Source organism: Diuraphis noxia, unplaced genomic scaffold, assembly GCF_037042655.1.
Source record: "Diuraphis noxia isolate RWA-SAM2 unplaced genomic scaffold, SU_Dnox_SAM2 contig0001, whole genome shotgun sequence".
Taxonomy (NCBI): Eukaryota; Metazoa; Arthropoda; class Insecta; order Hemiptera; family Aphididae; genus Diuraphis; species Diuraphis noxia.
The window spans coordinates 31,419,474-31,436,363 of NW_028301711.1; the positions used below are offsets into that span (position 1 = coordinate 31,419,474).

A 16,890-nucleotide genomic window follows, 5' to 3' on the forward strand; every position below is an offset into this window, starting at 1 on the left:
TATACAGCATTTGAGCGAGTACCGTCGCCCGCCCGAAGAGGAGCAGCACCGCGTGCTTTCGGGGGTGGTGGTGGCGGTAGCGGTGGTTAAATAGGTGGGGGTTGGCATTGGTGTATTATTTGTTGGAGATGGCGGTGGTGTATACGTGTAGGCGGTGGTGGCGGTGGTGGTGAGTGTATACGGTCCGACGGCAATCGATATACCGTGAACCATAGCCGCTGAGAACTATTGCCATTTAGTTCCCATACTTTCTGACTGCAACTTGTGTTTTGTTTTAGAACATACTTAGTTTTAAGCACGAATTTTTATTTTATAATTTTTTTTTTTTTTTTTTTTGGCCGCTTTTGTTGATTTCATTTTTATTCGTGCATTTTTATTTCTATCTGTCCACATATAATTTTAATATATATATTATATGTATAAATATTTATTTACACACAAGTAAATATTATATTTATATATAATATATACATTATACTTATACATACACATACACACACACACACATCTGTATGTGTAAACGTTAAGTTCCATATATATATAGGTACGTATTATTTTATTTTATTTATATTATATTAATATTTAACGCTGAAAGTATACGTTTACGTATATTTGTTATTATTATTATTTTTATTGTTAAATTGAAACACTTTGTTATTATTTAATTATTATTGCACTGTAGACGTGTCATACGATGTTTTTTTAGAATAATACATATTTTATATATATACATAATTAAGTGCCTTGTGAGATAACAATATTATACATATAACGATGCATACGAGTATGTAGGTATCATTTTGAGATTCGAGAAAACAATATATTTATTTTTTTAATTCTGATTTTAGTTTCAAACTTGATAGTTTCTGATAGTTTCTATACATAATATATCTATGTATTTCATACTAAAGTACTTATATAGCAAAAAAACATGGTTACTGATTATATTATTTAATTATATTTATATATATTACAGGTTGTCAGTCTATTTAGTCGTATGTAAAAGCTGTTTATTTTGTAAGACAAATAGATCGAAACCTAAGTTATAATTATTTTAGTTGTTTAAAATATCACCGTGTAGTGCTTTCTTATGCTCAAATTGTAAATAACCACCAAAGATTTGATTTTATAGTTTCTAAAACAGTAGTGAAACATTATGGTAAAAGCTATTTAAAATTACATTTATTGTTTTTTTTTTAATTTATAGTTTCTGACACTTAAAATAATCATTAATCAAATCGTAGATCTGAAAATATGATTCAACTTAGTAAATATATTACCAACATAAAATATATTATAGGTACTTACCAGTTACCATTAGGGCGACTTAATTACATCAAAATGATAATTTTGTAATGATACATATCGCTATAGTAGTACAAATCTATAACTTATTCGATGCTCTTTGACCTTTCTATATTATTAAAAAAACTATATTATACGCTGACCTGTACTTACTATATAGTAATTATAAGTAGGTATAGTTTCTAAAACTTTTGATAGACGTCTTAAAATTTAATTATGAATTATAATAGAATAGTATATAAATCGTATAATATATACATAATTAAATTTTCAATAATGTTAAATAATTCATTTTCTTTGATCTTCTTTAAAAATAAAATTAACGAACAGGATCTTTATTATTGATATATATTTTCTACTGTATTTATTTGTATTGACGACATTGTAAAATATTTATCCTACTTCACTCAACATATTCTTCTTCTTTTTCTTATTCATATTCGTCTTTCTCCCCACTATTTGCGGCCGGCTATCTTTGCCATACACCTCCACTTTTCTCGATTTTCCACATTGCCTATGAACACCAACAACCCTCATATCATTCTCAATAGTATCCAACCATCTCTTTTTTGTCTTCCTCTTCCTCTTTTCCCTTCAACGTTCATTTTCATAACCACTCTTACCTACTGTTTTTGTTTCCTTTCACTCAGTTAGGTTAGGTCCACTCAACTTATTATTCCATTTTTTTATCATGTATTAATAGATAAGTATAATTAATGATTATGGTAAATAGAAATACCTATTAATATAAATTATTAACTAGGTAGTCGGTAACTAGGTATACATTTATATTTCAAACATTTAAAATACATTTGTAACTTGATTATAATCAATTTAATTGATTTAATGATGTACCTAATACTCTATGTCTATATAAATTATTATGTTTGTCTCAAAGACTCAAATCCACATGTATGCTAAATGTTAATTGCTAATATAGTATGTACCTCGTATTTGTCCACCTATGTATCATGCATTATTCATTACTCAATATACTATATTATATTATACCTACGTTATACATAATATCATAGTTCTTTAAGTTACTCTTTGTAACTCTGATTCAATTGTCTATAGATAGTTGAATACTTCATGGAAATAAATAATTTACAGTAAACTGCAATAATAAAACGTCGTATTCTTACGTTAATATTCAGTTTTCTTTTTGTATTCTTTAAGTTCTTTTAAAGAAAATTTAAATTATTCTATGTAATATTTTCTAAATATTTATTTCAAATGTAATTTATATTTGTATCTATACTATCTTCAAGATAGTTGAGTTAAAAAATCGTTTATATTTAGGAAACCACCTATTTATAATCATTAGTTGCCTTATAAACAACCTATAAATTTATTTTATCTCAAACAAAATGTATTATCATAAGGTCAATTATCAGTCATTAATGAATGGATTGTAATGAAAACAAAAACGGGGAAGTCGTTCTGCTATGTAATAAGTGTATCTCGTTTTTAATTGGGCCAGTGTGTTGGATCGTGGATGTGTTAAATATTTAATTTTGAATACAATAATAGATCATTTTTTATTATTTAAAAGATATAAGGCTTCAACAGCTTAGGTTATTACTTTATTAGCCTGAGTAGATCATTGTAAAAGAAAAATGATCCTGATTAGTGGAGACATTCTATTATAGCCTATATTTCTAAGAATATTTTGGTTATATATTTAAAATGCTATTTTACTGCATATATTTATACATTAACCAGGACTAAAAAATATCTCCAATTCACAGTCCTTAGAAGGATATAACCATAACATTATTTCACTCTATAGGCCGTAACCACAGAATTACAATTTATTATATTATTTGGTGTTACACTGTAATCACTATAATCGCTAACCGATAAGTAAGAATTAAGCACACCACGTGCAAGATGTTATAAAAATTTACCAGTTATCAATAATTAATTAAAAACTTTTTGTTTCGTATCTCGGTAGGTATAACTGGGTAGGTATAACTTAATATTTTACATCACGTAAAATCTTTCATTCTACGTTTCAATGATCTAATTTATTTATTATTTTGATTATTATTAGACATATTATATTTAAAGATTATTATAAACCATTGAAAGAAAATAACAATTTAATTTGATTTTGATTTATAATTTAATAATTATGTACATCTTATATTGAATATTCTGATGATCGATTTGAAAATTTGGCTGATTGAGATACCTATTACGTATTATTATTTTCCGATTATTACATTTTTCATATTTCCGACCATTCCCAAACATTTCCATTTTCCGACAATTCTCGGAAATTACCCAAACTCAATTATACTTATCGTTCCATCACTTTCAATCCATTTTCTACACCCACATGCGTTGTCTTATAGTGCTACAAATAAACAACATATCAAATATGCGTTAACTTAAACCAATTTTGTGTATCTAGTTACAGTTCTAAACTTTTAATGTTTATAAATGAATTGATCTAATATACGTAAAACCTTGAGATATAAGAACACTGTCTATATATTTCTGTTTCTTAAGATTTTTAAATTTTTTTAAGTAAATTGTATAAGTATTAATATGTAAAATATTGTATCTAATTTAAAGATGCTCATACCTCAATTAAAAATTAAATATCTGACGTAGGTACAAAACAAATATTGTTCTTACATTTAGTTTTAATTATAGATCGATTCACCCTACTGTAAGGCTAACAACAGATTATTGCTATCACAAAACGCAAATTTAGTAGGTTTATGTTGTACGTTTAGAGACAGGTTTGACATCCCTTAAATGTGCAACTCTTAAATAGATATTTTCTTATAATTTATTTATATTAATAAATAATTGTTAGGAATAAATTAATTTCGATCTATCAAATTTATATTCTAGTTTTTAGTACCTAACTATTTCAGTAAACCTACCTTAATTCTAAACGTAGGTACCTATTTATTGTTTTTAAAGTTTGGGACCACGCCTATACTATTTCCTTTTATAAATTACATAACCATAAGTCCATAACAATAATATTGTATAGTTCATAAACAATGAATCGATGAAGTTCCTATTTATATAATACATATATGCTTATTCAATAGGTACCAACTTATTAAAATATTGTAGTATCTATCTAGTTGGAACCCTTGTACAAAACGCAAAATTAACGTACTAAATAATCTTATAATTTTTGTAATTATATCAAGTAGGTAGGTAACTTTAAAAATGTAGAGAGTATAATATATTTGTGTTTTTTGCATACCAAAGTTAAATAGGGTAAAGAAAAAAATGTGTGATTTAAAATATGTAAGTGTTATAAACAAAATATATTGTAAAACTGTAAAAGTATACGGTTTTAATAATATTTAGCTGTATTGCTGCAATACGTATACTATTTGAGTTAAATGACAAATTTTTTATACACTAAGTAGGCAGCTATTTAGGATATAGTTTGTATTGTGACATCTACTCACATCGCATATAATATAGCTTATAGGTACAATAATTAATATTGTCAGCTAACTATGCATACGTAATATATTTTTTAAACTATAATTATAAATAAATAATATGCTTTGACATAATGAGATGTACATGAAAGGTATAATTAACTAATTCAGTGTTTAAAGACGTACAGGTACAACTGGATATTATTAACTTAAAAATCCTAATTTAATTAATATTTAGTACGTAGTACCTATAATGATGAGTAATAATTTTCGTTATTGTATCAAATTAATTTAACTCGATTTGTTTAAAATTTTTTGTAATATTTGTTTGAAAAATTAAATACCTAGCACAATTATTCTGTGATAATTTTAATACAATGAATTTTTAAAACCGTAAATTAATTTGTTGATGGTATATTTATTAGAATTTGAAATATTTGTAGTATTTAAATTTTATTATACAGGTAGGTATTTCATATTTCTATTCATAAATAAGTTATAACTTATAATTTACTATTTCCACAAATATTCGGCATTATATTTTACAGTTAGATACGTAAAAAAATAAATATATTTTGTCTCAATAATTCTTATTTGACAAGCATTTAAACCACACTGACAGCATTATCATGAATGTATTGGTGACTATAATTATTATGTTAGCATCTTCTAAAGAAACTTTCGAGTGGACAACATTTAAAATCGTATTGAGGAAGAAAATGTTAGGATTGAGAATAAAATTGTATGTCTATATAATATTCTTAAATTTTTAACTCGAGTTTGAGTGATTCATAATTATTTATTAATACAAATTTGAAAGCAAATAAATCAATAGACAATAATAAATAAACGCATTCGAACACGTTTCTAAGCGGAACTCTATTAAATTGAACTTATAGGTATCTACTTATAGATATCTTCAACATTTAACCCTTGTTTCGTCCATAGTCTATAGACTTTAAGTAATATTAAGTATTTCGTTTTTAAATTGAATCGATTTAAATATACTAAATTGTATAAAATAGAAGAAAATTGTACACCCATCATTTGCACTGATTGTATTCCATAGTGTAAATTACTGTGCTTATTATTATGAATTGAATTGGTTATTATGCTAAACTAGGTACCTACGCATCACTTTTTATGTAAACTGTTTTCTAAAAATATTTGACGATAGATTCTAGATAGGTATCTCATCATATAATATATAGACTACAGTGTATAATCTTTACGTATACGCATTCACAATTTTACAATAGCACATGGGAGAGGGGATTTAATAATTTTTAATGATTTTTTGACGTTCCTAAAATAAAATATCGGTTTCCTGTGAAATATGACTTGTACGGAATGATACGTAATATGTGCGTTTTGAATATAAAAGCAAATAACTTATTTAATTATATTGAATAATCATAATATCCGAAGAGGTAATATATTGTAACTATAAGTCTATAACTATTGATTTTTAAACGGCGTATTTCATATTTTATGACCAGAGCATAACAGATCGTCTTTTCACTAGTACCATCATGGTTATTCTTATTTTTATTTTACATCTATGTATTTGATGATCAATAAAAGATGGTTACGCGCAGTAAGAAGGTAGTAACAAAATATATAACCTAACGGCCACTGCGTTTGCGCGGCGCAACTTCCCATTTGCCTTGATTCTTGAGTTTCTTCTTCTGACGTATTACGTATATACAATTTAATATATACATAGTTATTAGTCAATATCCTTTCATTATTTCCTCCGAGACTTCAAAACGGTTTTACATTGAATAAGAGACGTTTAATGTGTAAAGTTGGCTTCTGGAAAAAAATAATTGAATACAGACGCTAAATATTAACAAAAGAGAATATCGTGTAAGCTTTGTCGAAATATTTTGTACTAATATTATGTCAAGCTATTATTTTTGTTTTAACCATTATTACAGTGTTGTTGTCTAGTTTTAAATAATATTAAGCCGTCAACTTGAATTTGTCTGCTTTTAATCTTCCAACTTAAAAATACTTTTCATTCTATCTCTTTCTGAAAATTCACTAAGGCATGAATGCTATTGCAAGACTTTTTTCTCCCGTAGTGTACACTGTAAAGTGAAATTAAACGAAATGTTATAAGCAATATACCTACTTACGACTTACCTACTTTGTAATATTAACTTTTAAGTTTCATCTATTACGGTATAAAATAGCACCAAACCTTGTTTCGCTGGTTATAATAGTGAATGAGTAAATGGTTATTCTTATTATATACTCAAAATGTTGTTTCCTCTTCGCTACGTTTTTTTTCTTCATAAATTTATATAGCAAGCTTAATCCGACCGTTCCACGCACCTATATACAAAAACTAAGGTGTGGAACAGATGAGATCGTTACCGTTCTTTGCTCGTTATCCGTGGATTTTTTTTTCGACGGTTGCAAAAACGACATTTTATATTTAATAATCAAATACGTTTTCCTTATGCACAGGCTTGGATATGAATGTAGATATATGTAAAAAGTAATAATTACGTTCTTATACATACAGATTTTTCCAATGGAATTTTTTTGAATAAAATGAACTATACCATAAATACATACTGATATAGACACTAATTTCTTTAACAATAACATTATCAACATAACAAATAAGTGGATAATTTATACAACTCTCAAATAATAAACAGTCATATACCATGTGGGAAGGGGAGGTAAGCTCATTTTACTTTTTTTATACTACAATATTATATACCCTAACTATTTAATATACATTTTAGATTTTGAGCGAAGCGATGGATGTATCGATTTTACAATTATGTGTTCTTTTTTTTTTATATTAGAACGTAATAAAAAAATAAGAAAAATTCTTAATAGCTTTCAAAAGTGACAGGAAAAAAAATTGAAATAATTTTTTTCTCAAAATTGGTTTAAGTTTGTGGATGTAAATCTATAAAAAATGACCGTAATACTATTACACGAAGTTTTCACTGAATGTTTATATTAGCATTTCCTATACAGTATACACTATACAATTTTAAATCATGATTATCATCTTATAGGCATATGAATTTTCGATTATTATTGTTAGATTTTTTTTAATTAATATCGAAAAAAAATTTCGCCTGGTCAAAAAAAATTGAAAATGTAATACAATGCTCCTCGTAAGTCGCTATTGATAGAAATTTAAAAAAACCTCAATTCTATCTAGCAAACACAATATAGGTTCTTGTTTCTTATGAAAAAACAGCATAATTTATGGTAAAATTTTAAACTACTTTAAAAAAAGTATTATAATACATTATTTATAGTTATTGTACTTATGACCACTTTTATAAATGTTTTTACTTATATTCATATTGAAACAATGCACATATTATAGCCTTCCTCTTTCTCTTTATATTGATTCTGCATTAACTTGATGAATATTTTGGTAAAAACTTATTTTAAAAGTCTTTTAAATGTTTTAAACAGCCTTACATAGTTTCATTGTATAAAATATGTATATTGTCAAATACATAATGAATTCATGAATTATTTATATATAATATATATGTTTAGATCTTCAAAAGTTCAAAGTTATTACGAAACGCATTATAACAAAGAATTTAAATTCTACTGATAAATAATTTGATTCCACAGTGTTGTAATAACATGTTATTTAAACTGCCCGAGTATATCTTCATCGGTTTATCCATGTTATTTCTGGTACTTCACCGATTTTGAAAAGCATTAATTACCTATCTATGTATTTTAAAAATATTTTCTTCAAATGTTATTTTTATACAGCTGATAAAAATATCTAATAAACACAATAACACGTAAAAAAAATAAATATACATTTTTAAATAAGATGAAATATTTCTCACCGAAAAACTTTCTAAGAAAATTAAATTGTTCTTTATTCTTGTAATTATTGACGATGCAACTATAATAGATTTCTTGGCTATAATAGTCCATATCAATGTTAAATATAATTATACTTATATTGTAGTATACCTACATCAAATTGATCAGATATACCTAATTGAATTTGTTTGTTATAAAATATTTAACACCTACAAGACATTCATTTTGATAGTAATCATTAATTTATTTTCATGTAGGCATCCATAATCCGTAATTATATTTTAGATATTATGAATAATGTTGAATTATTTTTGCTTAGTCTAGTGTGCGAACGTGCCTTAATATGTTTATTAACAATTTAATACAATTTTTAAAACAAATTTACAAAATATCCAGCATTGCCCCTTATGATTTTGTCAGGAGGTTGGTTACACTTCTCCCACTTCAGTCAATACCTAAAATTACAATGACGGTCAAAAGAAAACGAAAACTCTGCTTCTCGAAAATTCAAGACCACTTGCATCAGCCCATTCCGCCCGTCATATTGTATATAAAATATTACGCGTTTGCGATGTATCATATAAATTATAATATACTATACATTGTATAGTATACGCCCCTATTAGCTGCAGCTATTTATTGAACCGACGTGTATATATTTATATAGCCGGGGTGGCCAACATTAATACGTCCACCATGAACCACCTGGATAAATACGATGTAATCAAGAGCCAAAATGTTAAAAAAATACATTTTATAATTTTTATAACTTTATCGTTTTTGTATAAGTAAATATTGTTTTTTTTTTTTTCAATAAGACTCGAGTCGCATACGATTATATGATGCGAACCGCAAGTTGGCCACCCCTACTGTATAGTATATACACAACAGTCAACCACCCCAGTAGTTGTTCACAGGGAGCAGGTCATTGAGCTTATCGCGGTAGTCCGGGACCCGGGAGCGTTGGAAATCTGCAGAGAGCGGTTTCGCGTTCAAAAAATCAATAACGTCCGGGCTGCGCCGTGCGTAACATATTATACACTATAATATTATATAGGCGTCATACTAGACGCAAGGTGCCCCTCGCTTGCGGTACGTTGTATTATATTTTCCTCTGCGAGTCTGCAGAGTGTATACTGCGCGTACTGCGTACCTATATCGATATCACATAATAATATATTTATATTATATACCATATATAATTATGTTGTACCTACTCGCCTAGGCATACTATTACCTATGCATATACACTATACATTTTACGTTGTTATGATAAATACCTTAGTAATGTATACATATAAATATGGTCAGTGTAGCTATAGTAGTCTCACGTGGATTTTATACGTCTGTATGGTTTAGGCGGAGCTGTGTTTAGCTCGTATAATATCAGCTTTTATTCGTTCATGTTAAACGCTTATTTATAACTAATACCTGGGATTTTTAGAATAAAACATATTTTATTACGGTATAGGGTTGGAGTTTTGGAACGATAGTGAAAATTTATTAAATATTTTATGATCCAATACCCCAGTATTAAATGATACAATTTTAATTTACATAACATAAAAGAATGTTTTTGAAACTTGTTGTTTCAATCGGAAAATAATCGTAACTTCATGGTGATATCAACTTTTATGAATAAATTGTATATAATAACAGTATAAGTATTAGTAATTCTTTATTTAGATATCGAATTCCATCCAAAGTAGTTCATAGGTATCTATATTTAAAAAAAAAAAAAACAGTATTTGAATATTTTTTAGACCGTATGATTTTTTAAAACTTCTTATGAGTAAGTTTTTAAAGTTTCAATTCTTTGCTATGAAAATCAAATATTTTATACATTTTCAAAAAAAAAAAGATTTGCAAATGTTCATATTTTTGATTAATTTAGTCAACATTTGAACTTTAAATGCATAAATATTATAGTCATTATAAACCCAGTAATAAAATATAATAGCCAGGAGTGGAGTTACCCAGATTTCGTATGAAAAAACAAACATATAATATTATAGTGTTAAAAGTATTTAATCACCCATAACTCACATAACTATTATATCTAAACTTTATTCAATTTAATGCATACATTGTGATTAAATTAAATTAAATATACAATTTATTATTATAATAACTTTTCAGATAATATTGACACAGTTTCATAAATTCCATTGCCAACTTTAATATGATCTGATTGGAGAATATTATAGGTTCGTTTGGATTATTTTCTGAACTACGTTTAATAATCAATAATCATACTATTATGTGTTTTTGCTTAGGTATATATTTCCATAGGATTTGCAAGTCGATGTAATGTCGTAACGAACGTCAAAATGTTATGTACTTATTTATTTCAATAAGGATATTTTTATGCTATAAACCTTGTATAGTTTTGTATTAATAATTAACCGTCTTTTGAATTTTCTCAATAACGTTTTGAGTGAATAAACCCCATTATTATACTTTGAATGCAAATTATATACCTGTTCTATAATAATTTATCAACATTTAATTACATTTTTATTTGAGAATCTGAGTGCTCAAATATTTATTCTACGATGATGTGTGTTATTAATTTTATTTTTCTGTCTTTTATCGCCTTTTGAATTTTGAGGAGGAAAAAATTCTTTGACTTTATACATCAGTATTTTCTCTGGTACAAAAGTGAATCTAGCAGTACTCGCCTTAGCCCCTTTTTAGGTTTAAATTCCAATTATTATATTAATATCTAGGTAGGTAAGTAGTTAATAGTTATATTAAAAGATTTGATTAATAATTAAATATTTTAATCATTAGTTATTATGAAAAACAAGTAACAAATAAGCATAAGCATATGGTGGTTTACTGAAATGTACAATAATTAATTGTTTGTATAGGTAAACTTCAGTAATTGTGTATGTACCAATGTACCTATTACAAATATTCAAAAATGAGTTTATATTATTAAGTTATTATTATTTTGTACACTTTTTATTTGATTTCAACATGGATGTAAAAAAAATTATATTAAAACTTACAAAATAGATATAGGTGCCAAAAGTCAAAGCTTAATGATTCAGGAGTTTTTAATTATATAATATGGTTTCTTAAAAATGATCGCCTAGTGTGTTTGCGTATTGGTATCATATTATATTGATCTAAATCTTATACCGTATTATATAATATTACTTGTCTTGTTCGTCGTATTCTATCAGTCATGACCACAAATAGAATCGTAATCACCAAACCTCTTGTTGAATCACACAGCTCATAACCATTTTGGTATACATATTACACATATATAGGCACCAGGCAGTGAAGAGCCCGATAAAGCTCGATAAAGGCACATTTTCAAATATATTTTTCTCAAAGTAATTGTATTAATGATTCAACATGACGCTTATCGTGGTGCCTATGATCTATATATAATAATTTGTCACAAATCTTAAAAAATAATTTTAAATATTATGGAAATGTGTAGGTGCACAATACACATGGTATAATTATATTATAAGCAGTTGAAAATTATAGTATGTTCATTAAAAAACAGCAGAATCATAATATATATGGTGTATGTATTATGTAATATACAAGTATTAATTAGGTACCTATAGGTAGTAGCATTTTTTTTTATAAATTTAAACTTCCGTGTCTGTATTTAACGGAAATACGATTGATTGTTTTAGAGGCTACCATTGAATTGGCTCCCAATTTTGGGTAAATATAAATTCGATCCTTGAATTGGCTCCTGAAAAATGTATATTTAAATTGGCTCCTTAAATTGTTAAATATTATTTTTTAACCAGGGATTCTCATATTATAGGCGTTTACTTTTACGATGTAAAATCCAAATATATTCAACTTTTTATATACCTATATTAGATAGTACTCAATCTGATACAAAAATTATTATAAGTATAGACCCCGAAAAATAGTCTTATACATATAATATTTTTGTTTAACTTATTGATTTTTATGTATAAATTTTATAATGACGCACTTTGCTAAAATACTGTCTGTTTTTTCTAATTTTTTAATTTATATAATATACATAAATTTTATAATGACGCACTTCGGTAAAATATTTTCTGTTTTTAAATTTTTTAATATAATTTTATGTAACGAATTACGAATTATACGTACTTTAAATTATTAACATATTGGCAATCAATAAATTTTTTAAAAAAAAAACGGTAGGGAGCCAATTCAACAGTAAATTCTTGGGAGCCAATTCAAAGGTACTTAGTAAGGGTAAAATATTGACTACCTGTATTGGGGAGCCAATTCTATTGCTCCGGTTTTAGAATATACATTTTTGGACATTATTGGTATTATTGGTTTAACGATTAAGACAGTGTAGTTTTTTTTTTTTCATAAATTGTATCTTTAAGGTGTAATAAATAATAATGTCTAGACTTTTTTTTTTAAATAATCCCGAATAACTAACAAAAAAAAGAATTTTCATACAACACCAGTTTTTGACAAAATTGAATTTGGATTTTGAACTCTTGTTGCAGTTAAAAATTGGCATTGAAAGGTATTTATGGTTACAATTTTTTTTTTTTTTGTTAAATAAACTAGAGAAACTAAATAGATTTAAAAATAAAATAATTATTTGAGGGTTAAAACCGATTATTAACAACACGTTAACACATTCGTATAGTGAAACATTGATGTTTAAATAAAATACAAGTTAGGTACCTACTAGTAAGTACATAAAAATTAAAAATTATAAAAACAAATTAGTATTTATTAAATATTAATAAATATTAATTTATTATAGATCGGTACATGTATCTAGTATCTACTATCTAGTAGTCTAGTCTCTAGTTCTAGTACTAGTAGATATACTAGTAGAAGTATGATGGCTGATGACTGTTAATATTCATTATTTTAATTATTCCAATTTATATAAAAATGTGAAGAAAAATAAAAACTCTTAAAGAAGAAACCAAGGACACTTAAAAACCCCTTATGTATATATATATATATATATATATATATATATCCCTTGTGTCCACTTTAAGGCAAACCTTAAATTCAAAACTGGACCATTGTGCAGTAATTTTAAAATACTTATATGATGTGTAGAGTAGTACGAATATTGAGCATCAAACCAATTTTTCTAAAAACTTTGCTTCCCCTAAAGTTTATTAGTAATGCAAAAGCAAAAGTAAGCAAGGTGAGTTCTGATCTGAACTTGAGGTGTAGAGTGTAATTCCAAGAGCGACTTGACTAATGGCACTACACACTGGAGAGGGAGGAGGGTTAGGAATGAAGAATTAAATAATACAATCATAATATTATGATCTTATTTAATACATGATGGTGATGAGTAATGACTGATGACGGATGGCTTTATTCCAGCTCGGGCAATCGTTTGTGAAGGGGCGGTAGCCACTAGTCACCGGCCGGGCCGTCGATCGCTCGAGCTGCTCGGTCTGACGGTCGGTAGGGACCTGAAGGGAGGTGTGTGAGAGAGAGAGAATGACGAGACTACCACCTACATGTAGTAGCACCAAAAGGAATTGTGTAAGCTTTTTACGACTGGTGAGTGGTGAGTGACGGCGGGTGCGGGATTTCGAAGCTCGCTCGTGCGCATGCGCTTTGAGGCCGACGACGTCCGATCATAGCATGCTCGGCCGGCCACCACGGTTCATTCCATAATTTGTCAGTTGTTCCCCTTTATCATAATTATCAATATTATAATTATTACGAATGCATTTTTGTTCTCTTTCACGCACCGTAGTCCGTACAAGCTACAAACTTACCAGCACAAAAAGTAAAAATAGAGTTAATAAAATATCATAATTTCCATACAAAAATACAAAATATAAGCCTGTTTACATTATAGTATTATTAATATGTATAGTCTGTAGTTGTTATCTTCATCAATCGTCATGTGTTGACGCACCGGGGATGTGTGCGTGTCTGCGCGTGCGTGTAGCGGTGCGAATGCGAGACTGCGAGAGTCCTATGTGTGTGTGCATCGCGTACCGATGTCATTAGCATAATAATAATAATAATATGTATAATCATGATCACAATCATCATAACCATAATCATAATAATAATCATATGTATATTATTTACATAAATTTAACCGCGTTTAACGACATCGATTCTCAAACGTGTAAAGTTGTCGTTTTACGATTTATATAGTATGATAGCCGATAGAGTACTTACATGTTATAATTATTTCTCAATACTATTATAGGTATCGTTCGTTTAACGGTTAATTCGAAGTTTAAGCGACATTCGAAGTTTGAACGCATCGAACGTATGATATTAGACGACGACGACGGCGCCGCCGCACACGTCGAAAAGAGTCAGACGCGTCTCATTTTCCCACACTCTCCGTCGATCGCTCGCTCTCGGACGCCCGGACGTCTTGTCGTCTCTCCCGCACGCGTCTTGCTCTACTTGCCCTGTCACTGTCTCTTTTTTCATTCTCTTTTTCTTCGTTTCTTCGTTTCGTTTTTTTAATTTTGCATTTTGCGTCAACCGAAAATGTGTTTGCTGACAGTTGACCGTGTAGTTCGCCGTGCCCGTACGTGTGCGTTTGGAAAATGCCACTGAGTTTGGACGGTTCTCGACGGACTGCAAGTAGCGAGTCAACTATCATAATTCATAAAATTATTACTGTTTGTCAGCTGTTTTGGATAAACCTAACAGTATACTTTTACGTGGTAGGTAACTACTAACGATTGCTGTTAATTTGTTTTCTGTTCCTCATCCCCCATACACTGACCGATAGATCACTGCAGAATTTCGTATTAATGATTCCTTGCAACAAAGAGCTCAACCATTCGGCTACCTATACCTTAATCACATAATAATTTTTATTTAACAACACAATTTTTGTGTACCCCTATGCACATCTTGTGAAAATTGTATTTTTATGACTACTTGTGAGAGCACTCCAGATTGTTCAAAAGAAATATTTGCTAGGATAGGAATATTTATCAAGTACTTATTTTTATTTTATTTGAATAAAAAATGCAAGTAAGTAGGCTAACAAAATATGTCGTTTTACTAGTATTTTTAACTATTTATTTTTTTCAATAGTACAATTCATAATAATTAAATACGAGATTAAATACTTATCCAAGATACCTAATAGGAACCTAGGTATATTTATTTAGGTATACATTTTATGATATAAAAGTAAAAAATTAATTAATAAGTATTATCCTGGGTATTTTATTCTTGGTACTTATAAATTAGTCTTGATTATGTACTTTTGATAAAAAGTGTTTATTCAGTGCCATCTGTATCCGATTTCTTAGAACTGTCATGTATACTTTTCAAAAGATTTCTATCTACCGACTTACATTTAAATTTACATTTCATTAATAAGTATAATGTTAATTAATATAGACAAACTAACTTTCTATTTTGATTTATATTTCAGAATTTATTGTTTCCGTTTATTTTATTTGTTTATTGAAAACAAAAAAAAAACTAGCCAAGAAATCTAAAAAAGAATTATAATTATCAATATGATGCAAAACGGAATGGATTCACTACCACTTAATGGTTCAATACATACCTCAAGTACAAATTCCCATGCATCACAAGGAAATTCTTTGAATGAAGAAAGTAAAACAAACCTTATTGTTAATTACTTACCTCAAACAATGACTCAAGAAGAAATTAGATCACTATTTTCTTCAATTGGGGAAGTTGAAAGCTGTAAACTTATAAGAGATAAAGTCACAGGTAAGCTTATATATATATATATATGTATTTATGTTTTTATTTTTTCAAAAAATTATTCATAGTATTCTGAAATGTTTATAATTATTATGATGACCTATGATTATTGATTATCTACTATTATATTCATGTACAAACGATAATTTAGTTAGTGCAGTATAGAATGGTATACCTTAGTGTAAAAAATAATTATATAAATTAAACGATTTTAATATTAATTTGTTGGAAATTTAATAAAGGTAAAATAGATGGCCTTAATTTTATTATTAAATAAATTATTGGGTAAAAAGTACCTATATATGTACATATTTTATTCATTAAACCAAATTTCTCGTGCTCGATCAGAACTGTGTCTAAAATATTGACACCTGAGAAATTATTTACTCTAAAATTTTTAATGTAAAAATACTCAAAACATTCATTAGGTATAATTTATTAGTTGATTGTCTTGAAAAATATAGAATATTTTTATAAAAGCAATAGGATCTTCAATAGGTACATTTTTAAATTTTAAATAGGTAACTGTAATATAAAAAATCCAATCAAAATTTAGGTACTTAATATTATTTTAGAATGTTGTGGAATATCTGGACACAGCATATTTATAAAATATGATAAATACATATAAACAGTAGCA

At 27.6% G+C, this 16,890-nt stretch overlaps 1 protein-coding gene across 8 annotated transcripts in view; it reads left to right on the forward strand.

Annotated features, from left to right (window-relative positions):
- The first annotated feature begins 299 nt into the window (after positions 1 to 299).
- Positions 300 to 16,890, forward strand: part of fne (ELAV like RNA binding protein found in neurons) — a 38,363-nt gene continuing 21,772 nt past the window's right edge. For 2 of the 8 annotated variants that reach the window (XM_015518847.2, XM_089217771.1), the window contains exons 1-2: positions 14,520 to 15,223; positions 15,949 to 16,256. In XM_015518847.2, the coding sequence (XP_015374333.1) occupies positions 16,037 to 16,256 (220 nt within the window). In that variant the 5' untranslated portion in view covers positions 14,520 to 15,223; positions 15,949 to 16,036. Of the gene's footprint in view, positions 545 to 14,518; positions 15,224 to 15,948; positions 16,257 to 16,890 lie in introns of those variants that run through there. The other 6 variants (XM_089217770.1, XM_015518849.2, XM_089217769.1 and 3 more) reach the window with 6 other exon arrangements.